Raw genomic sequence first — 23330 nt, forward strand, 5'->3', positions numbered from 1 at the left:
CTAAGACTACAAGTGAGGCATTATCCCATCCCGGATGGCGGCAGGCTATGATTGACGAGATGTGTACACCTCATGGCAGTGGTAATTGGGATCCGGTTCCTCTTCCCTCTGGAAAATCTGCTGTTGGATGTAGATGGATATTTACTGTCAAGGTTGGTCCTGATGGATAGGTGGATCGTCTCAAAACACGTTTGGTGGCCAAGGGATATACTCAGGTGTTTGGTGAAGATTATGGGGATACATTTTTCTGTGACTAAAATGGCATCTGTTCACCTCTTTATTACTAAGGTTGCTGTCCATCACTGGTCCCTTTATCAATTGGATGTCAAAAATGCTTTCCTCAATGGTGATCTTGCGGAAGAAGTTTATATAGAGCAACCTCCTGGATTTGTTGCTTAGGGGGAGTTCAGTCTAGTTTGTCGACTCCGCAAATCTTTGTATGGTCTCAAACAGTCTCCACGAGCTTGGCTTGAGAGGTTTAGCACCATTTTCCAGCAGTTTAGCATGACTCGGAGTGCGACTGATCACTCAGTCTTTTATCGCCACTCAGACTCTGGATCTATTTATTTGGTGGTATATGTTGATGACATTGTCATTACAGGTGATGACCATCAAGGCATTACTCAGTTAAAACAACATCTCAATCATTATTTTCAGACAAAGGATCTCGGAAGACTATGATATTTCTTGGGAATTAAAGTGGCTCAATCGAAGGATGGTATTGTGATATCCCAGAAAAAATATATTATGGACATTCTAGAGGAGACAACCTTGTTGAATGCTAAGTGTAACACCCTGTGTGCACCCGGCGTATTAAACATACATATGGCAGTAGCGCAGCTAATTAAATGCGAAAGCCAACTTTTCTTTTCAATTGTGACATCATTAATATTAACCAAGTTGATTACCTAATCCATTTTCAAAAGAATGCCTGTATGTAAATTCAATAAAAGCTAACTGAATAACCTCATTAATTAAGTGTGTATCTAGTCACGGAACTACAACACGTAGACTGGACAAAATCCTGATACATTATACAACTCGAGTCTAAATAACAAAGCATAATCAATGTGGCATGGACAATCTCCATGCTCACCAAATAAGGCAACAAAGCCCAATAGAGTCTCAACAACAAAATCATAATAATAACATTAAGCATGTCAGCATCCAAGCATAACAGTATAAGCAGTAAGCATATCACATCAGCTTTGGCCTCCTGTCGTCTGAGGTCTCAACCCCCGAGTTACCTGAACCTGAAAATGTGCCCCAGACGTGGGGTGAGATCTCTAAATAGAAATCTCAGTAAGACAAGGGGTCCTCAAGTATCTCTCCACCCCAAGCTCACATATATATGCAATATAAGTTCCAAAAGCAGTTTATCAATATAAGTTCCAAAACAGTGCAATGCAGCAGATAATCATGTCATGTGTGTTATAACTAATCTACTGGCCAGAGAGATGCAGGAATACGTCTATTACCCATACAGTACGCGCCCATGTCGTACCTGCCCACAGGATCCCATCCCGTCTAGGTGAACACCACATACATATCATAAGGCATTTGCAATTAACAGCTCAATAGCATTTCAATAAAACAATACATGAAAACACATCATGCATAGAAACCATCCCCCCATGGAACATGGTGGAACCAACAATGGCTAAATCGAGGACATAAAAGCTTACCTTGCAAGCTAACTATCCAAGCCAAGAGTCCACACAAGCTCAAAGTCCACAAACAACAAGATCATAATCTGTTTTAGACCAACAATCATATCAATATTCAAACACAACAAACATATGATATAAAGACAATGTCTTTCCTTAAGTTTCATGCCTTTAGGCTTCTCACAAAGCCATAAGCTCTTAATCACTTAGATTCTGACTTAGATTAATTATTACAGAAGTCCACCTTAGCCAATCATGGGTCCACAAACCCAAAATAGCATTATGTGTGAACAGTACAGATACTGTTCTCGAAAACCCAGAATATCCGGATATTTGTCGGGGCCATATCCGGATGTCATATCCGGATATCCACATTCGGATATCTACAGAGCCCATATCCGGATATTTCGCGACAGAATGCAGTTCTGCATTTTCGCGAAGATATCACTCAAAGGTTCAACTTATACCATTAACATACGTTCAAGACTCCATTTTTAGGCACATATAGGTTCATATACTGGTTGGTTACTTAAGCAACTCATTAAACATGCCAAGACTCCATTTTTAACCATTAAAACTCATGATCAAGGTTGGTGAAGCTTACGCAAGGTCAAAACAGAGGTATAATGACTCTTGGAGCTCACCAAACAGCTCCTCAAGCCCTGACTTCTCAAAGGCACGAAAATGGTATCAAGGTTGGCCCTTTCTTCACAAAGGTCACCACTTGGAGTTCCCACAACCAAGGAAATGGCTCCCACTCTTCAACCCAAGAACTCAGCCCCCAACGCTCACTCAAACAGAGGTAAAACAACTCAGAAGGCACCCTCATCTCTCTTACAACCACTCTACCAAGTGTTTACAATGTCTAAAAGAGAAGAATCAATGGAAAAAGAGATGACTTGAGAGTTTTTCAAGCAAGAAAGGTCATGGAGAAGTTGACAAGCCTGAAGACATATACATAGCAGCCAAACTCACGCATAAAGGCTGGAGAATCAGCCTAGGGTTGTGTGAAAGGGTCTATTTATAGGCCACTTAATTTAATCACACAGTATTAGTGCTAATAGCTACGCTTAGTATTTTAATCCCAAACTCAGGATTCTGAACCTACTCATTTTTCTAGGATTTATCATATTTTTATTTTATTTTTCACAGCACTTTTCCAGTACGCGCTTTTACTTAGCCAGTATCCGTTCTGACACCAATTCACATCATTTTGACTTGAAACTTGTTATGCTTGTCCTATATATTATTCTAGTAATATATACACACTTTTTATAATTTTTCGGGATACTTCATCGGTACCCATTTATACCGTGAGACAGGACCGTTATTTGCGCTTTTCGTCAGACAAACGACTTTCCACATTATTTAATCACTTACCATAATTATTTAAGCCTTATCATAATTATTAGGGTCAATTATGGAATTATCTCATTAATCTCATAATTAATTAATTAAATTTCTTAATTAACGGTGCGGGTTCTTACACTAAGCCTGTCAATACCCCCATGGATCTAAATGTCAAGCTTATGCCAAATCAAGGGGAGTTATTTTCAGCTCCAGAAAGGTATAGAAGATTGGTTGGGAAGCTGAACTATCTTACAGTTACACGATCAGACATATCATTTGCAGTCAGTGTAGTTAGTCAGTTCTTGAATTCTCCTTGTGAAGATCATTGGAATGCAGTGATCTGTATCGCCAAGTACATCAAGAATGCTCCAGGTAAATGTCTCATCTATAAAAACAAATGTCTTACCAGAGTTGAGGGATACTCAGATGCTGATTGGGCAGGTTCTCTCAGTGATAGAAGATCCACGTCTGGGTATTGTGTATTCCTTGGAGGTAACTTGATTTCTTGGAAAAGCAAGAAACAAAGTGTAGTTGCCAGATCAAGTGTTGAAGCAGAATATCGCTGCATGGGCACAACCACCTATGAACTTATCTGGTTAAAACAACTATTAAAGGAACTCAAATTTGGAGACATTGGCACATCATCTCTCATTTGCGATAATCAAGTTGCTTTACATATTGCTTCAAATCCAATGTTTCATGAAAGGACCAAACACATTAAGATAGACTGTCATTTTGTTAGAGAAAAAGTCCTCACTAGAGATATAGTCACTAGTTTTGTTAACTCAACTGATCAATTAGTCGATGTTTTCACTAAGTCTTTGAGAAGGCCTAGGATAGATCACTTATGTAACAAGCTCGGTGCATATGATTTATATGCTCTAGCTTAAGAGAGAGTGTTGTAAATAATAGTTTAGAATAGTAGAAGTTCCATATCATGTATATCTCTTTGTATTTTCTTTCTTTTAAGTTATATAATAGACTCTCCGCTGTGTAGTTGAAACACACAGATTACTGATAAATCTCCTTATTCTTGATATTCAACAATTCCTAATCAGGAATTACACTAAGTTTTTTTCGAAACAAGGAATTAAATTATTATGACAAAGTTTTAATCATGTAGTCAAAGAGTAAACTAATTTTTTAAGCTAATTTATTTAAAAAAAGTTAAATTAAAGTTATTTTCAGCTTAAAAAAGTAAAAATCATATTTGACAAAAAAAAGGTGAGAATATGTCAAGAAAAAACATTATCATATCATCGAGAAAATTTAATATTTATTTGAGAAAAACGGGTGAAAATTCAATGCTAAAATAGATAGATATTATTTTAGTACATAAATAGATAAATATTTTAATTCTAATAAACTATACATTCCAAACAAATTAATAGATATAATTCAACAAATTACCACCATTAATAAATGAAAATTAATAATTTAGATAGACAATAAATTTCTTAATTTTAGAATTAAAATATCCTCCCAAAGTTAAGCATTAATTTTGTTTAAAAAAGAAGGACATAAATTTAGGATATTTGAAAAAAAAAAAGTGCCGTATGGGTATAAATGTGCCATGTTAGGCTAAGCTTTGACTTTGATATTTAGAGTCTATACTGACCTATTAGTCTATTAAAGATTTGATTTATAGGTCTACCCTGATTTATTATAAAAAACTAAAAATCATAACATAGTCCGTAAGGCCTAACTAAAGTTTATAGCCCAAATCAAATTGAAATATAAAATATGAAATTTCTTATTCTCAAAGATTGTATGAAATAATATTTTCATTAATAACACATGAAAGAATGTTCATAAAGATCACATGAAAAATTCATATATATATACATATAACTTATACTTTCTTTACTAATTTAATTTAATATTATATTTTAAATTTAAATAAATATATATTATTTGTTAAAATAACATCAATTTTGTTACTTTGAAAATTAGTGTTATAAATCATGATGTCAAAATATGTGTTTAAATGAATAACATATATCATAAATATATTATATTATTAAAAAAATTAAAAGACTACCCGAGTTCGACTGGCCAAGTTTGTAAAAACCCACGAACCGACGAGTCAAAATCAACCCGGTTTACTAACAACAAATTATACCCACGAAACAGCTTTTCATGCCATCATTTGATTTCGAGTGATTTATAAAGCTTTTCTCACTTTATATCATGGCCGACGCGGGTCTTCGTAATTTCAAAATCTCAAATACAAGTAAGCTTAAATGGGCAAAGGTGGCGCTGACATTAAGTTCTGATCTCTTCTAACTTCCGTCCTTTCCTTGTTTATTCATTCTCACTATGCTTCTAACTTCTAAACTCTGATCAAACTGTGTTGTATTTGAGCTATTAGCATCTGTGCACTTCTAGAAAAAAAGTTAAGCTAGAGCAAATTATGCGTTGGAGTTTACTCCGGAATCTGGATATTTATGCAAAGCAAAAGGAGGCAGAATTATGCATACCAACAAACCATGTAAAGCTGTTCAACTAAGAATTTATATAGTGCACGAAAAATCCATACTGTCATACATCAGAATGTTTCTCACACATCATATTCAAAATGTTAACAAGAGAAATAGTAATAAAACTGAAGAGGGAAAGATAAATCTGCCTCCTAGTTGAATATGACATACAGCTTACAACTGTCCGAGAGTGTTTGTTCTTTTTGTTTAATTATTCATTTTACTTTGTTTGAATGGTTGTACATTATTATCTTTGTTCTCATATCTAAGTTTTTTTTTTTACTTTAACTTGTAATAAGCAATCTGATTTCACTTTCAGAGCAAGAATTGATTAGCTGTGTCGAATCAAATAATGGATGCAAAGGTGGACATTTCATAAGCTTTTTTTGGTACATAAAAAAAGTGGTGGTATTGACACAGAAGAGAATTACTCCTATATTGGTGTTGAAATTACATGCGATCCAACAGAGTTAATCTGTCTTTATTATTCGATGAACTAATAAAATAAACACTTGTGACAGTTTGCAACTCTGATACTTTATTTTTTTTTCTTTGTTGCCTTGTCTATAGACTAGAGTTATTACAATTGATGGGTACAAAAAATGTTCCTGTGATGAATTAGCCTTGAAAAAAGATGTTAGAAAGCATTATATTGCAGCTGTAATTGGACTGCTTTTCCTTTTATAATCGAATAATGCATGTGCTGAATGAACCATTGTAGGATACAAATGACTTCGGGTCCCACTTATATGTGATGAAAAGGATATTGAAAGACAATAAGGAAGAAAAAAAAAAACTATAGTTGCTTGTTTTACATAAGAAATGATTGGGTGAGATATATTAACTTTTCTAGTTGGTTGATATTTTTAACCATTGTTTAAGTAAATTAAGTTTTAATACTTGTAATTTATTATTTTTTATATTATAATATTTGAAATTATATTATTTTTATTAATATTCAAGTAAGTTTAAATTTTTTTTAATATAAATTATAAATTTACATATACATATCGAGTCATGCAATTAAAAGTGATCAATCAGTGACTCGTTGACCCAGTAACTCAGACCGAGTCAATAACCGATCGATGTTTTACAACATTGCTTTTTAGAGTGGGTATGTGGATTAAATTTTAATGAAAGAAAAAATAGGATAAAAAAATAAATAAATAAATAAAACCTGAGACAATTTGAGCTGAGACAATGTGTTGAAACTTTAAAGATTATATTCTTCTTCTTCGATCCAAAAGCATTAGGGTTTAGAGAGTTGCAGCTTGCACTTCGTTAAGAAAACTAATTCGCACTGATTGATTGGGATGGCAGACGAAGCCAACAGAGCGGTAACAACTCATTGTCTTTCTATGTGAAATTTTGATCCTCGACTCTTCCTGTTCCTGTAACTTTTTTTTTTTTTCATCCAAAAACACAGGCTTTCCTTGAAATTCAAGGTCGCATGATTGAGACTACTGGGAAAATAAAGCAGGTTTGCCAAAATTTGTCTTAATTTTTAACTGTTATGATTAATTTGATGATTAGTAAGGGCTAAAGATAAAGATGATCGTGAAATTAGTGATTAGTAGTTAATATTTAGTCTTTTGTTCCGTTTACTTGAAATATGAAATTTAAAAGGTTATTTTTTGTATTTATATTTCAATTAATGTGAGGTTAAGTATTGGCCACTAATTACTAAAGTTACAAGTATCTCACAAAACAACGGGTACTGAATTGAAGTTTGATCAATGAAACTAATTATGGTGTTTTTCCAGTATTTGTTTCCTGGCCATATTCTTACTGTTTGGAATAGTTGATAAGAAGCTGTTATGTTGAAAAAGAGGATTTGATACACACTATTATTATGACTTACATTACATTTTGCTGACTTCTAGCACCTCCAAGATGTTGTGTTGAAAGTAGTACTACTTGTGTATGAAAGGATGTGCTTGCTTTGCACTGCTATCAAATCTCACAGAGAGTACTTATATCTGAGTTCTGAAAGAGAATGTAATTTTATTTATTTAGAAGTGGCAAAAATAAAAAGAAGGAATGAAAACCTTGACATTTGTATTTTGCATCTCGGAGTTATATGCTTATTAGGGGTTTCCTGAAACTCTGGAAGTTTATATTATCCCTTGGCCCTGCAGGTGCAAAACCAGATGCGTTCTAAAGAAGCAGAAAAGAAGCGTGCTTTTTTGACCTTGGAGGAGCTGAAGCAGTTGCCTGATGATACTAATGTTTACAAATCCATTGGTGTGTAAAGAAAATCATAAGCTCGTGTTAATGCTTGCTATTCTTAAAGTTAAAACAGTCCTACAAATTTCAAGCTTTGTATTGAAGTATTAGTGGATGCCCTAATTTTCTATAGGCAAATGATGACTGCATTTATTTTGTTTTTTGCAGGGAGAACGTGAGTTGTGATTACCTATTTGAGCATGCTTCTAAACGGAGTACATGAAAGCTTGATTTATGAGCTGTTTAGAAAATGTAAATGATGTACTCTAATACACTTTCAATATCATGGTCAGGTTTGTATTGGAGACCAAGGCAACATTAATGAGTGAACAGGAGAACAAGTTCAAGGATAGTGAAGCTTCAATTACCTCATTACAGGTATATGTCCTTCCACCATTTTTGTACTTATTTATTATTTTCTCAATGTTTCTAAACTGTACATATGAGTTTCCACAATGTTTGAGTGAAAATCTGTTCTTTTTCTATGGCTTTGGACAGAGCTCAAAAGAGTACTTGGAGAAGCAGACGGCAGAAATAGAAAACAATTTGAGAGAGCTGTTACAACAAGATCCTGGTCTTGCTCGTCAAATTATGTCTATGAATGTTATGTAAACTTTCCATTATTGAAATTAACTGCGAGTGGTGGGTTGTTTTCTAGTATTCTGAGCAAATAGAAAAATTCAGGACATGTGAGACTGTGAGGTTATGTACTGTCTGCTTCATGGATGATTTTCCATCCTTCTTGAAATGTTGACTTTGAAGGAATTGTTGTTAAGTTATCTTAATTCTTAGATTGTCATGTTTAATACATGTTAGGGAGTCCTTATTAGCCTTGTGCAGTGTGCTTATACTTGCAGACAATTCTCAATCAGTGTATGTGTCTGCTATCTCATTTCTGATGTGAGAAGGCCTTGCTGCACTTAGATGTAGCAGTTGGTGATTATGGATAGTATAACTATATTCAGAAGGGGGGAGGGGGGAACTCTTGTAGAAACCCTAGTGATATCGAAAAATTTTAAAAGGGAAAACTTGCAACCAAAGTTTAATTTATATAATTTTAATAGCTATAGACAAAAACAAATTGATGTGGTTATTTAATTTATGATTGATCAAACAGATTAATTAGCTAAATTGCTCCTTCGGTATAGGTTCTTCAAAACATTTATTCATGAGTTTCACAAATCTTATAATAGTTATAAACATTGGAGTAATAAAGTCAATGCAATAGTTAGGTAAGGAGGTAAATAAGCCACACAATTTATGAAGGGGCTTATGACCTAATTTATATTAAGCTTGACCTGTATGTTTAGTAAAATATAATAGGTTTATGTCTAAAAAAATAGCTGCCTGAAAACTAGACCATTGGTCTATTTTTAAAAAGCATAACCTATAAGCATGTAAAACCTGGTCTACTTTTAAAAATTAGAAAAGAATAATTAAAAAATGAAATAATATTATTTTAATTATTCTTTTCTAATTTTTATTAAATCTAAAAAACCTGGTAGTTTTAAATAGGCTAATAGATTACACTAGCCCTTTTATTTTGTAAAAATAGGTTTAGTCAAATATATAATTTAACATAATTAAACTATTAATTGTCAAACTTAAAATATTTTACAAAAAGATTTGACCTATTGCTACGAAGAATTAGCCTAAACTAGTCTATTTACATCACACCGTTGTCCTGCAGCTCTTTCCAAATATACCTCAACGTTTGGTGGTGAATGACCATAAACAATACATGCAAATAAAACACAATTTTATATTTAACTATCAGTGAAGCAAATTCAAATGAGCCTGAACAAACTTGAGAACAGTAATCAAAATGTCATTTTTTGCTAAATTTTTTACCCAAATACCATACAAACAGTATTTCTTACTAGACTATCACGTGTCATAATTCGCTATCACTGGTAGCAAATTATGACACGTCAGCTTTTTCCTGCAAAAGTATCACATGTCATAAAATCATTGGCGAACATAATTTGCTACCAATCGTAACGAATTACACCTACGTGGCAATCTGGTAAAAAATACCGTTCGCGTGACATTTTTGAATAAAATTTTTTGTCAAAAAGTGACATTTTGATCACTGTTCGATACACTTGCACCGTCAAGTCTCCTATAGTTGTACTTGATTTTCTTTCATTTCATTATGTCATTAATCTTTAAACAGGAACACTATATTAACCATATCACAATTACAGCACATTTATTAACCCAGATGTGTAATTGTCATTTTATTCCGATGGAACAAATGTGTACTAAGATTATTCGCCTTCCACATTACATCAAGGTACCAACTAATGAACTAAACAGATTAAATGACAAAGTTTCTTCCTTACATCAAGAGCTTTAAAGTTTATTTATAGTCCTTCATAAACATAATAGTCTTTGCTCTTCTTCTACATGAAGTTTCTTGGATCAAGTCATATGGTCCAAGAAATCAGGAATTTTGAAACTGGGATTTGTAGATGTCATAACCAGAAGTGGGTGGAGTTACTGGACACAACCTTACAGAGAAAGAGTATGGCACAGCAGGAACCAAATACTGGTCGTGGACACATGGGCTCCAACTATCATCTCCACCCAATCCCATATGCTTGTGGTCCAGATGAATCTGTAATACCATAAAACAATTTGAGAAAATGCCACACCAGAGAGATTAAGATGGAAAATCAAGTAATGATAATAATTTCCACAAAACTTGATATCATAAATCAAAAGTTGGCCATATTGCCACCTCTTAAAACTCTGATTGCAGATCACCATTGCAAGCAACAATCAATCAACTAATTGCTCATGAATATATTTGTATGAGGAAATCCATTTAAAGCATAGGACACAACCACAATGTACTCAAATGCAGCCCAAACTGGATGAATGTACATGACATTTAGTTGCAAATATGTCAGCTTTTACAAACTTTTTGGAAATATTGAATGTTGCCATCTAATCTTTAGGCCCAAATGCAGTTTTCTGCCTCAGCTTCAAATGTTATATCTGATAGCCAATTCGGATAAACTAAACAGTAAGCACCATGATATTGATAAATTAGGGTGCAATTTTCCATTTTTAAAAAATAAGGAGGAAACTAGGACCCAAAGATAGAGTAGTAAAGTGCAATATCCCCGGCAACTTCTGGACTAGTCCTGGAAGGAACATATGCAAAAATATTGATGCAAGTTATAAATACCTCAATTGTATCTCCTTCAATGAGCTCATAATTGTGTGTGGCCCGGTCAAGTTCTGAAGTGCTATAGTAGCTTGCACTCATTTGCATGGGTGGAGAGCTACCGTACTTAGAAGCATATATTCCAAAACCATTTTTATTTCTGAATGTCGCCCATCTAATATCTGCTCTCCCTGAACATTCCCCAGGAACAATATAAGGAACATGCAAGTCTTTAACATTCTGTTCATATACCGCAACCTGGGCAGCAGCCTTTCGATCTGGATAACACTCAAATGGACCTCTTCCATACCAAATAACTTGATCCAATGATTTCTCCACCTCGAACTCAATCCCCACACGTGGAAAAGGAGGAAGATCAGGGTTTGGTTTCACATTGCATTCCATAATGACATCCCCAGAAGCATAAATTGTATATGTCATGTCTGTGGTAAATAAAACCTTTGACTTGGCTTGCTTAGAGACAGAACCCTCCTCACCCTTGGTAACACCAAGAAAAACCACCAATATTTTAACCAAGTTCTCTGTCATATTCTGTACAGAACAGCTTTCAGTAATAAAGTGGATATTATCAATTCCAGCAGCTTTCCATTTGGACAAATAACTATCTAGTCCGCCCCCTTTATCGTTATCAGTAGGAGCTCGCCAGAAACATGGGAGTATGCCCTTACTGATAACTTGTACTCCTTTAACCTAATATTTAACAGTATAATGTTAATACCAAGTGTTTAGTCAAGAGTCAAAATAGCTGTAAAGTCAAACAAAAATTTGAAAATAAGAGACAACATAACTATTAAAGAGAAAACATAAAGAAATATACTCCAAATTTTTTGAATCTTTTTGTTTTTCATGTATTTCAAAACTCAAATATTTGCTTTTGATGGAGAAAAAAGCATTATTAAAAAGAAAGGAACAAAGTACAGTGGTGGTGAGGATAACGTGTCCTCAGGAGTCAGGACCATATAAAAAATAAAACGAATATGAAACAAACAAAGACCAAAGTAACAAAGAAACTAGGAATGCAAAGGACGGTCCAATCTCTTCACAAATTAGAGATGGGAAGACCCTTGAAATAACTCAGGGCCGAGCACCAGAAGGAAGCTAGGAACACTAACCCCACCCGAAAGAAAATTTTGGGGCAAGGAGATACCTTGTGCATACCACTCGAATATGAGAGGGAAATAATGATGCAACAAGGGGTAAGGAAGGACACATGCAGCATAAAGCAGTGGGGGATGCAACTGTGGGGGCAAAAGGGGGAGTGTAACAAAATGTATATGTGACAGCAGGGTACTTGAGAGAGAAATTCTGGAATGATGCAAAAGAGAGAGGAGAACATGAGTAAGAAAAAGGGAAAGTAGTGGAAAGGCATAGCAGATTTTGGGAATCAATTGGGAGCTTAGGTAAAGGGGAAGAATTTGTTATTGCAGCTTGACTCTTACAAATTTTTTTATTTTTTTTACAGTGTTCACCATTGTAAAAGGAGCTTTGCTCTCTGATTTTGTCATCTATTTAAGTGTCAATACCAGTTTCTATCATAAATATAATGTCAAAACCTTGAACCTAAAAAAATTTAGGTTTGGACAAATAACAGTTTAATCTAATATCAAACACTTGTGTTCTATTGTCTCAGATACAACAGCCATTATTCAAGATATTTCTTTACTTTAAAACATAAAGCCAGGTCATACTATTTTCAGAAGACATTAGTCCAGTATTCTATTTCAATATGGACTGCAACAATAAACTCAAAATCAAGATTTACCTTCCAGCTTTCAACTAAACCTGTTTTAATGTTCAATGTTATGTCCCAAACATCTTGCTGGCTGACTTTGATTGCATCTCCTAGTGTTTCTGTGACTAGAGTGCCACCTCTAATATTGACAGCCTGGATACAAAAAATTATTCACAAGATAGAAAAATAAAAAATGAGCGACATCAGCTGAGAGAGTAAATTACTAAACCTTATCACTCAGCCCTAAAAAGAGGTAGGCCTCAGTTCAAACATAAATCAATGTATTAAAAAGATTACATGAGGAACAATGTCTCTCCTGGCAGGCAGTTGGAATTGGGTTGATGAAACAATATGACCAGCTTCAACCCAAGGCGTGGAGTTCAAAAGCTTAACAATTATAGTCAGGAATACTTCTTCTGACGATGATGAAGCCCATAGAGAATACCATGGACCTGACTTCCAATCAACAGCATAACTGCTCTGGGGCTTTATTGGGGCAAGACTCAAAATACCAGATCCAAGGCTGTATCCATCAGCAGAAATATACCAGCTGAACTCCAATCCTTCTGTTGTTTGAAAAAAATGAGTATTTTTTATCTGCAAAATAAAAACTATAATAAATTATCAAGTGATTTGACTAAGGGAATACAAAATCTCAATGAACTATGAGTACCTCCAATTTCCCTTCATGTAAAGTCACCTTGATTGGTTGGTATAGGTACTTGACTTCTGTAACAAGAAGAAAAGCCATGACTAATGATGTAAACCGCGGAAGAATGCAAACATTCCAAGGTGGTTTATGCAAAATGATACAATCTGTCAGTTTACCGTGTAAAGCAGGATGAGGAGTTCGATCAGGCCATATGAGGCCATTTAAACAGAAATTCAAGTCATTGGGAAAATCCCCATAGTCACCTCCATATGCCCAATGCTTTTTACCATCTACATGAATCTTCAACAGGCCCTACACGCAAGTAAAGTACAAAATCTTTTAATCCTACAAAATGATTTCCTCATGCAAGTAAAGGCTTTTGATCATTTTATTAACAAATAAATTGATTCAGATTCCATGAATATTATATTATTGTTTGATGTACTGCACAGGACATTAGTAATAAAACATTACTTAGAAGAAGAAAATATAATTTCAGAAGGTCAATGAAATAAAAGCAAGTAGGACTTGGAATTGCAAGTAGTAACTGACAATATAATAAATTAATAATCAAATGGCTAAGATATATCTAGGTCAACATAAAAATGATCATAACATGCTACTTGTTATCTACTACAGACAAGTAACGAATTGACGTGTAATCTTGAAAAGACATGACATCAACAATAGAGCGGTTCCACTAAAACTATCTAGCAGCAAAGAAATCATGATAAATTAGGACAGAGTTTCTTCAATTGTAACAGATCAAAGTGCTTCACAAAACTAGTAATTTGGTTCAAATTTCATTCGGAAAGAAAACATGGATATTTATGGACTATTTACAGGAGGCTACAGTAATAAATAAAAGAAAAATTGGTTAGAATTAAAAAAATCCATAAAACCCTCAAAAATTGAATGTATTTGATAGGAATACACCAACCTTCACCATGCTATGCATATTAAGTGGAGAGATTTTATTATGGACGGATACCGTATTAATTATGGGTATCAATGCAGTTCTATGTTTATGAGGTTGATTTAAGGGTTATTGATTCTATAATTATGAGTGATGATTCTGTAATTAAGTCTGATTGATCATGTAATTATGGGGAATCTGTTACAAATAGGAGAGAAGGGGAGGTCATTAGGCAGGCTATCGAGTGGTTAGAATTAAGAGAGACAAAGTGCTTGTTGAAAGCCCTGGGTAGGGAGGTTGCAACCCTCAAAGTTCTGCAGTATTGAGTCCTTTTATTTTGTTTTGAGTGAGTTGATCCGTTGTATTTGGGTTTATCCCTAGTTATAATAAAAATTTCCAGCTCCTATCGGTAGCTACATAAATGCATTACTACAAAGTAAAGCTTCATGATACTAGGTGCAGCATCCAGGTTCATTATTAATAAAAACAAATGAACTACTGCATTGATTTCCGGAGAAAAATCAGTAACATTTGTATCATCGTTTGTAGCTGTCAGCACCAAACTTGCACATTGAACCTTCATATTTTTATAATGGTTGGATTCTCTCCACTCTATTGACAGAAATAGTATATGATAATTTCCATTTTGGTACATCAGCTCCTGACTTCCTTTTGTTAATGGCTGGAAATTTCTCATACCTTATTGCACAAAATCCATCTTGAAGAAAGTATAATTTCCTTTGACATAGTTCAATTTTTATGCAAAGTTTATCGTTCATCAGATTTGGTTTATGGTATTCAAGGACTGTTCACCTGATCAACCCAATCCCAAATAAAGCCTCCTTGGAGTCCAAATGTGCTGTCAATTGCTTCCCAATATATATGGAGGTTCCCATTGCTGTTTCCCATTGCATGTGAATACCTACCATTTGAGTTGGGAATGACATATGAAAATGCTATAATTATCTATCACTGAAAACAATAGGAAATATTAGAAATCTATGTTGTTGATGTGAAACAAGGAAATCATACTCGCACAGTATCAGAGGACGTATTTCAGTTGGATCATTTGCAATTTTCACCATGTCCCAAACACGCATATACATGGGGCACACAATATCAGTGCATGGAGTTCTGGATCCACCTCCTTCATAATGTAATACCCGTGTTGAATCTCTTCCTCGAATCCAACCTGATGCATTAACAAAATGGAGAGAAGAAGAAAAAAAATCAAGAAATAAGATTAGTAAGCACTTTTTCAAATAAACTGAAATGGCACAGTCAAGAAATAGATTGCTTCAGATATGCATATGCCCAAAATCAGGGTAAGTAAAGTAAAGTGTTTTTTTTCTTCTTCTTTTTTTGTTAACAAAAGTACAGTACTTACCAGCTAAAGCAAAATGATTTGGTCCAAATCCAGATTCATTCCCTAAAGACCAGGAAATAATACATGTGTGATTTTTGTCTCTCTCAACCATGCTGATCACACGATCCAGCATTGCAGTTGCCCAAATTGGTTCCAAAGTAGGATGCTTGAGATGTTTAGAATAATCAAAACCGTGCGTCTCAATATTAGCTTCATCTATCATGTACATGCCAAATAGATCACATAGCTCATACCAACGCGGATGTTGAGGATAATGGCTGTTCCTCACAGCATTAATATTGTTTTGTTTCATTAAGACCAAATCCTGTAGGCACAGCAATAATTAGTGTCTGAAAAGTGAGAACATCTAGCATGTCGCCATGATAAAGAGATGAACGGACAATCTTATTGAAGAAACTAAAAAAAGACAGACAAGCAGTACCTTGACCATGCAGGATTCTATGTTTGCCTTCCCCACTCGTGGATGATGTTCATGCCTGTTCACACCTCTTATAACAACTGCTTGTCCATTAACAAGCAACTGTTTGTGGGCTTTAGATACTTTTCTAAATCCCACTGGACATGATTCACAATCAACAATACGGCCAGATTGGTCTTTGAGGATGACAACTAGGGTATAAAGGTTAGGCTGTGAGAAATGCAAACAAAATAAAATGTCAAATGATAACTAAATAGGTAAAAGAGTAATACTAGGCCAAGACTGTCCGGCAAAAAAGTTAATATGAAGCTTTAAGAAAATTAAAACATATCAATAAACTTCTAATCACATTAAGTGATAAATTATCATCAGAACACAGACCTTCAACCTTTCAACCTTTCCATAAGAGTGCAAGGAACTTCATTCAAAAACTGTAACTTCAAAGATGAAAACCTGAATTTTGTTGATTCTCAAAAACTATCATGTACGAAGGGTTGCGGTATATATAGAAAATATTTGGCCGAAGGGAATAAACCCAAATAATAAGGAAATATTAATATAGTAAATACAAATAATTATAAATATTTACAAAACTGTATCTGCCCTATCACACACGGACATGAAAACTGAAATGATCTAGATAAAAAAAAATGCATGAGAAGGAGGTGACTTGACAAGAAACTCAGGAGACATCTGCAGGATTGCAGTCATTGAGTAAACATGGAATAAAAAAGCTTGATATTATTTCTTAATAGTAATTTACTCTAATCAATGAATAAACTCCACCCAAAAACATGAGAAAAGTGATTGAAATTTCTCACTTTCTCTGCAGACCAAAGCTTCGGTGATTGCAGCTTCCCCACGAGCAAATAACCATAAAACCCTAACGGTGCATCAGATGGTTGGAACTTTATGTCTGCTACATTAGATGAAAGGAGATCAGGATTCCCATCAGAGGTGTCCCAGCTTCCAGAATCATATAGTGTAGCTTCAATAGTGTAGTTTGAAAGAACACTATCCTTGGATGTCTCTAGTAAGTTATCTATTTTTACTTCAACCTGATTATATGTGCATAAGATTGATAATGTAAGATTTCCCAAATAACAATCATATATGCACATAAATATCATCTGTGTTATGGAATATCAATGACACAATGGGAAATTATTATAATAGAGGAGACAAAGATAAAATTCATTTTGTGAAAATATAACAAAGGTCAATTCATTTATAAATTTAGGTAATTGCATGGAGTTTTACAAAATAAAGATTTAAGGAGATAGAGACTAACAAATAATTAGATTTCGGTAAATTATTCCACAAACAAGACTTGTTACAGATATTTATGCTTACCCGTATCTCTGCGTAAGAAAAATCTTCAGCAAGGTTTGATCTGAAAAAATAGTCAGTGATAAATACCTACATACCAAATATTTTGAAAGATATTAGAACCAGCAAGAGAAAATAGTCAAACAGCTGAACAAATTGGAGTCTCTATATTGACAAAAAAAAAAAATTAAATAGAATAAAAAATACTCTCCATTAAACCCCAACTAGTGATAGTAGGGGTGAGAGCAATTCTTGTATGCAGCCTTACTCTTGCATATTTGCAAAGAGACTGTTTTCCGAATTCAAACATGTGACCTCTCAGTCACAAAGGAGCAGCTTTACCACTACTCCGACTTGCCCCCATAAAAAAAATTAAATAGAATGATAAATGTAAATAATTCTCAAACTTGAATTATATAGGACATTTAATTAATAAATGAGGTGCATTTAGGATCTAATTTTATTCTATAAAAATTATATAACCTCATCATAATGCTGAAAAAAATGTAAGCATCACATTTTCATTTTCATTAATTGCTTTCTTTTTTCCATTTTAGAATATGCATTACCATAAGTCTAATAAGAATGCTGCTTATAAATTAGACAAAGCAATAGTTGGTGAGGAGAAATTTAGAGAAAACAAACCTTCGGTTTGGCTAAGAGAAGAACATCACGGTGGATGCCAGATAACCGCCAATGGTCCTGATCTTCAAGGTAAGAGCCATCACTCCATCTAAACACTTGAACAGCTAGAACATTCTTAAGGTCTGAACCACATGGATGACAAAAATCAGTGATTTCAAACTCTGCAGGTAGCCTGCTGTCTTGGCTGTCCTTGCAAAATAATAAATTTGTTGTTAATGGAACCAAGAGTTCATTAATGTCAAAGCTTCATTTATATTATATTTGTTCTTCATATGTAATATGTGATAAAATTTTAGATTAATGGAACCAAGAACGATGCACAGGTCCACATACCTGTGCGAAGAAAGAAATTCCACTAGAAAGAAAGTGGGGGACGGTGAGGATCGAACCTGAGACATGAGACTCTGATACCATGTAAAGAACCACTTCAACCCAAAACCTTAAGGTGTTGGGTGAAGGCCTTTTTAATTATTTATATTATTCTCTAACTGACACTTAATGCCATATTGACCATAATAAACAGATAAAAGCCCTTTTATTTTGCATGACTATACTAAGACGAGCTGTCCTATTGTTTGTTTGCCCGGGACTGGCAGTAAAAGTGACTAGATGGTAAATGAACCTTGATTTCTTAGACAGCAACTAAAAGTATTTTCATCATTCCTGAAGACCACAGTTACAAACTTATCATCTATTTCACAATATGCCTTCTCATCTTGCATTGATGTTAACATTTTCTTGCCTATTTTCTTTATGTCCTCCTCACCATCGTGTTTTCTTGAGTTAAAAATACAGAAGCAGCATATCAACCAGCAAGTCATTGTGTTTGTGAATGAGTGACACATGTCCAAGAGAGAAAAAGAGAGAGATACCTATATCCAATAGGATGCCCGTTTATCCATGCACAAAAGGCAGAATCAACAGCTTCAAAATGCAACAAAATTCTTCTACCTATCAAAAAGCAACAAATGTTCAGGAGTAAATATTTTAAACTAAAAACGCAGTTGATAAAAAAGGAAGAACCGATGGTGACTTAAAACCAACAGAAATACAACAAATTGACTACAATTTTACAAAAGAAGATAAATATAAATAAAAGAGAATACAATTCTGGGAAGACTTGCATTATCAAGATCTATCATCAATCATTACAACCTACATTTTCTCAATATAAATAGTCAGTGAAACTAATTAAAATTTTAAAAAAAGTAGTTCACTAAACTCAACGTATAACGCATCATAATTACATTTAAAGTACAATGCACCATAGTTATAGAACTGAAGAATTGAATGGAAACTTAGAAGGAATGACAACACCAAATTCCTCAAAAGTGAATGTTGATCAACAAAAGGAAAAAACACTTAACATTGTTACAAAAAATTAAGTCATACCCTCCCATTCTTTAGGAATGTGGAAGTACATTCTGTAGCAGCCGGTAGGATTTTCCATAGGAACCGACGGAGGATCTAGTGGAAATGGATACGTAATATTCGTATATATAGGACGGTCAAATCCATGCAACTGCCAATTTGAAGGAACTGCCCAATTTTGAGGAAGGTAATTTAGACATAGATAAAAATGTCAGCACTTGTGAGAATAAAAAATGACATGAGTCTATTCACAAAAATAGATTTAAAATAAAAATATAAGAGTGATAATATTATTAAAAAAGAAAGCATGCTATAAGAGAATGACATCTTTAAGATGAATCAATTATCCAAGCCCAAATGGTCCGCAAGAAACAAAAAGAGGAACTAGAAAAGTATGATAACTAGGAGCCTATTGGCGGTTTCAACATTAAAAAAAAAAAAATGCCGCCTGTTACTTGTTGCTCTATCAACATGATATAGTTTTGACATAAATAAATAAACTCTCTACTATGAAACCATAACAAGCTATAATGATAAAGGGCAAACCCATGTGCACAAGGTTCCCCAACTTTGTGAGGGTAGGGGTGAAGATTGATTGTACGCAGCCTTACCCTTGCAATTTTGCAAAAAGGTTGTTTCCCAAGGAGCAACTTTTCCGCTGCTCCAAAGCTATAATGATAATAAACAATAGTTCATTTTATATATAAAAAAAAAGCTTCTACCGAGGAAAGGATAGTTACAAGAGTGAAGATTAGCAATAAACCACTCATCATGAAACCTCGACTTGCGAGGATAGAGGTGAGGAAATCCCTGTAATTTTAAAAAATAAACATAGAAAGAAAAATAAAGGAACCAAGAGGAGGAAAAAAACTACTCAGTATAATAAATCTCTCCAATCTTTCTGAATATTAGACACAAAAGCACCCATAAAAAGACCAGGGCAGAGAACCAAAGGGAAGCCGGGAGAAAAAAATTTGTCCCATGGACATATTTCAATAACTCCCTTTCAAAGATTCTGACATTTGTTCAATACCAATCCCCTTAGTACACAATTATTGATGTTAGGATTAAGGATTATTGATTTCATGATTGCTAAAAACATCAACAATCATCATTCCTAATTCCACAGGTATTTCATTCTATTTTTGTCCCTTAAATGATTGAGCATTTCTAAAAATCAAATACAAAGCACATCAAAGCGCTTCACTACAACAACAAACAATATAGCTAAGGAAATATAGAGGACTTGCTAAGCAAATATATGGACAAAAACACATGCACTTACCAGGCAAAGTTTTCCAATCTGAATCCTGGAACTCACTATCACAAAACTTAGTAGGGACACTGTTAGGATTGGTAGCAAAGAAAAATCTCCAATATCCAGACAAGGACTTAACAAAAGGCAAGTCTTTGACCCAAAATGCAGCACTATCAAGAGCTCCATCAAGAGCATCATCATTCCAAACAGCAGACTGGGAAACCAGAAAATCCACTTTGCTGCGTTGATACCAATATTTAAGAGATCCTACCCATAGCACAAAATTCCAGGTTATCCAAAAAGTAAAAGAAGCAAATATTCCAGAACATATAACCAAAAAAATAAAAAAAATCAGGCATTATTAATTTTAAAAATAATTTTAAGGAAATCCATAAAATTTAAAGAGTTTGTTCTTTCTACAGTCAATATAGATAAGTTAACTACGTTGAGTCCAAAACGATGTCATATTGGGATGAAAATCAAGGCATTTTGTAATTATAATTTATTTGAAGTTATAACAATATTTCTCATTATAATTTTTTAATCTTTGAAGTTATAGATAACTTATTTACGTTCATTAAAGCCAATTTTAAATTCATAGACTTGTTTTACAAATTTTACTCAGTAACTCTCTATCCCAAAAACCAGAGTCACTGGTTTAGCCTTATTTCTATGCAATGAACTATTGGCCTTAAAAAAACAAACCCATGAGTTTTAGAATGTAACCAATAATGTCTATCCTACTAAATCAACCCAAAACCCGAAAAGAACCCCATGTTACCAAACTAACCATAGAATCCCTGTAAACAAAAATCAAAAGTCAAAACAAAAACTTTTTGATCCAAAAAGCATGGAATGAGGGTGTATGATTCTGGGTTTACCTTCAATAGAATCATGGCAGTGCAAGGTAACATGTGGGTCCCTTTTCCTCCACTTGATGAAAGAAGGATCCTCCCACACCCTGTAACCATTCTGCGAAGCAAGTTGAAGTGGACCAACCAAAGAAGAAGCCATCATCACCAATCGAAGCTCTCAGTGTTTGGGACACAGAACGAGATGAAAAGCTTCTGTTTCTGCTTTTAAGGATCAATCATTGCATATTGAATCGCTGTTCTGTTGCTATATCATATCAGTGGCCAAAGCTAACGGAAGTGACACATGTGTCCCCGGTAGTGGTGGTTTAGTGCTACTAGAGGCATTTATTGGTATGAACACGCCACGACTTGTCGTTTTGGAGACCATGTTATTTTCAAGGGGAATAAAAAAAAGAGTAAATACTCTTTTTGTCGTCAGTAAATTCCACAATGTCTGTTTCAGTCCGTAGCAAATAAAAAAGTCCATCGTAGTTTCTAAGAAATTCAAAAATGGATCCATTTAGTTGAAATCGTGGTCCCTCACAAATTCAAAAAAGACCCATATTAATTCTCAAAAGACTAAAATGGATCCATTTTGAATTTTTTAAGGATCACGATGGGCCTTTTTATTTGCTTGGGACTAAAACGGGCATTGTAAAATTTGCTGAAGACCAAAAAGAGTATTTACTCTAAAAAAATTATTTTTTAAAAGGATATAATTTTGTGTTATTTTCGTCAATCAATTATTATAATGGGTTTTATTAATCTCATTTAACATAAGATAGTTATCTTATATTGTAGAGAGAAAATAGGTGGATCCCACCATTACAAGAAAAAAAAAAGGTAGGGTACAAAAATTGAAGTGAGAGAATATGAGAGAAGATATCTTATGTAAAAGGAGAGTAATATTTTCCTATTATAATTTAGAGAAAGGTTATACTTACAACTTATTTTTATTTACAACCATAATTTTAATCGTTGATTTCCGTCAATCAACGATTATCATTTATTACGAATTAATAATTAATTAATAAATTTAATTTGCGAAAATAATAACTGTTGATTGACGAAAATCAACGATTAAGATTATAGTTATAAAAAGTTGTAAACAAAAAATAGGTTATAAGTATAACCTTCCTCTATAATTTATACCCAAATTGTGCTTACACTTAGTTGACTCTGCCAAAGGTTCGGTATGAATGGATTCGCTTAAGATTCCAAAATTTTAAAAGTATAAGCACAATTTCGCAATATTTTGAACTACTTCTAAATTAAAATTATGTAGTGAAAAGATGATTGACGAAGACATCTTAGAGAAAGCATTTTTTACATTTCATGCCTGAATATGCTCCTATAACTAGAGCCGGCAAAATGGGTTTGGCTCGGCGGGCCAACCTGCCAAACGGGACGGGACGGGCTGAGTTTTTCAACTAATCTCAAAAGCGGAGCGAGGCGGGCTCATTGTTTGGCGGGTTGACGGCGGGCCGAGACGGGTCAGTGTAAAATAGGCTCGGGCTGGCGGGCCAACCCACCAAACGGGGTGGGGCGGGCTGAGTTTTTCAGTCCACTTTCAAAAGCGGGGTGGGGCGAACTGACTCATTTTTTGGCGGGGTGAAGCGGGGCGGACCGTCCACTTTGCCACCTCCACCTATAACAGCAATATCGATAGCACGGTTTTCAAAAAAAATATTTTGAGTTAATATCTTGTCTTCTAATTGCTTAACAAAAAATGAGCTTTTAATGATAAATCATCAATCACCATCCTTTGATATTGTATCATTTCCTGAAGTGAATGCAATTTACCGTTTGCATAAGTGAATGAGATACCATCTCATAATCGTGGACGTGG

At 34.3% G+C, this 23330-nt stretch overlaps 2 protein-coding genes across 5 annotated transcripts; one reads left to right on the plus strand and one right to left on the minus strand.

Annotated features, from left to right (window-relative positions):
• The first annotated feature begins 6665 nt into the window (after positions 1-6665).
• Positions 6666-8572, plus strand: LOC133283906 (prefoldin subunit 1). 2 transcript variants are annotated; one of them, XM_061480834.1, is made up of 6 exons: positions 6666-6834; positions 6924-6977; positions 7636-7741; positions 7892-7898; positions 8017-8101; positions 8222-8572. In XM_061480834.1, exons 1-6 carry the CDS (start codon positions 6811-6813, stop codon positions 8333-8335), a joined length of 390 nt encoding a protein of 129 aa, XP_061336818.1. In that variant the 5' UTR covers positions 6666-6810; the 3' UTR covers positions 8336-8572. The 2 variants fall into 2 exon arrangements, with proteins under 2 accessions (XP_061336818.1, XP_061336823.1); XM_061480839.1 differs by lacking the exon at positions 7892-7898 and having other exon boundaries at positions 7636-7745.
• Positions 8573-9917: 1345 nt separating this feature from the next.
• On the minus strand, positions 9918-21758 carry LOC133283824 (uncharacterized). Of its 3 annotated transcripts, none has more exons than XM_061480738.1 (17): positions 21509-21758; positions 20655-20894; positions 19391-19537; positions 18871-18949; positions 17999-18182; positions 17378-17443; positions 16846-17082; positions 16028-16234; positions 15607-15910; positions 15252-15411; positions 15033-15141; positions 13480-13615; positions 13325-13380; positions 12949-13248; positions 12682-12804; positions 10920-11609; positions 9918-10343 (listed from the first exon to the last, which is right to left on the minus strand). In XM_061480738.1, exons 1-17 carry the CDS (start codon positions 21642-21644, stop codon positions 10170-10172), a joined length of 3348 nt encoding a protein of 1115 aa, XP_061336722.1. In that variant the 5' UTR covers positions 21645-21758; the 3' UTR covers positions 9918-10169. The 3 variants fall into 3 exon arrangements, with proteins under 3 accessions (XP_061336722.1, XP_061336718.1, XP_061336727.1); XM_061480734.1 differs by having other exon boundaries at positions 20655-20902; positions 21487-21758; XM_061480743.1 differs by lacking the exon at positions 9918-10343 and having other exon boundaries at positions 11528-11609; positions 12702-12804.
• Between the last annotated feature and the right edge of the window lie 1572 nt (positions 21759-23330).

The sequence above is a fragment of the Gastrolobium bilobum genome, unplaced genomic scaffold (assembly GCF_033153095.1).
Source record: "Gastrolobium bilobum isolate Gb01-03AN ecotype WA unplaced genomic scaffold, APGP_CSIRO_Gbil_v1 utg29884, whole genome shotgun sequence".
Taxonomy (NCBI): domain Eukaryota; kingdom Viridiplantae; phylum Streptophyta; class Magnoliopsida; order Fabales; family Fabaceae; genus Gastrolobium; species Gastrolobium bilobum.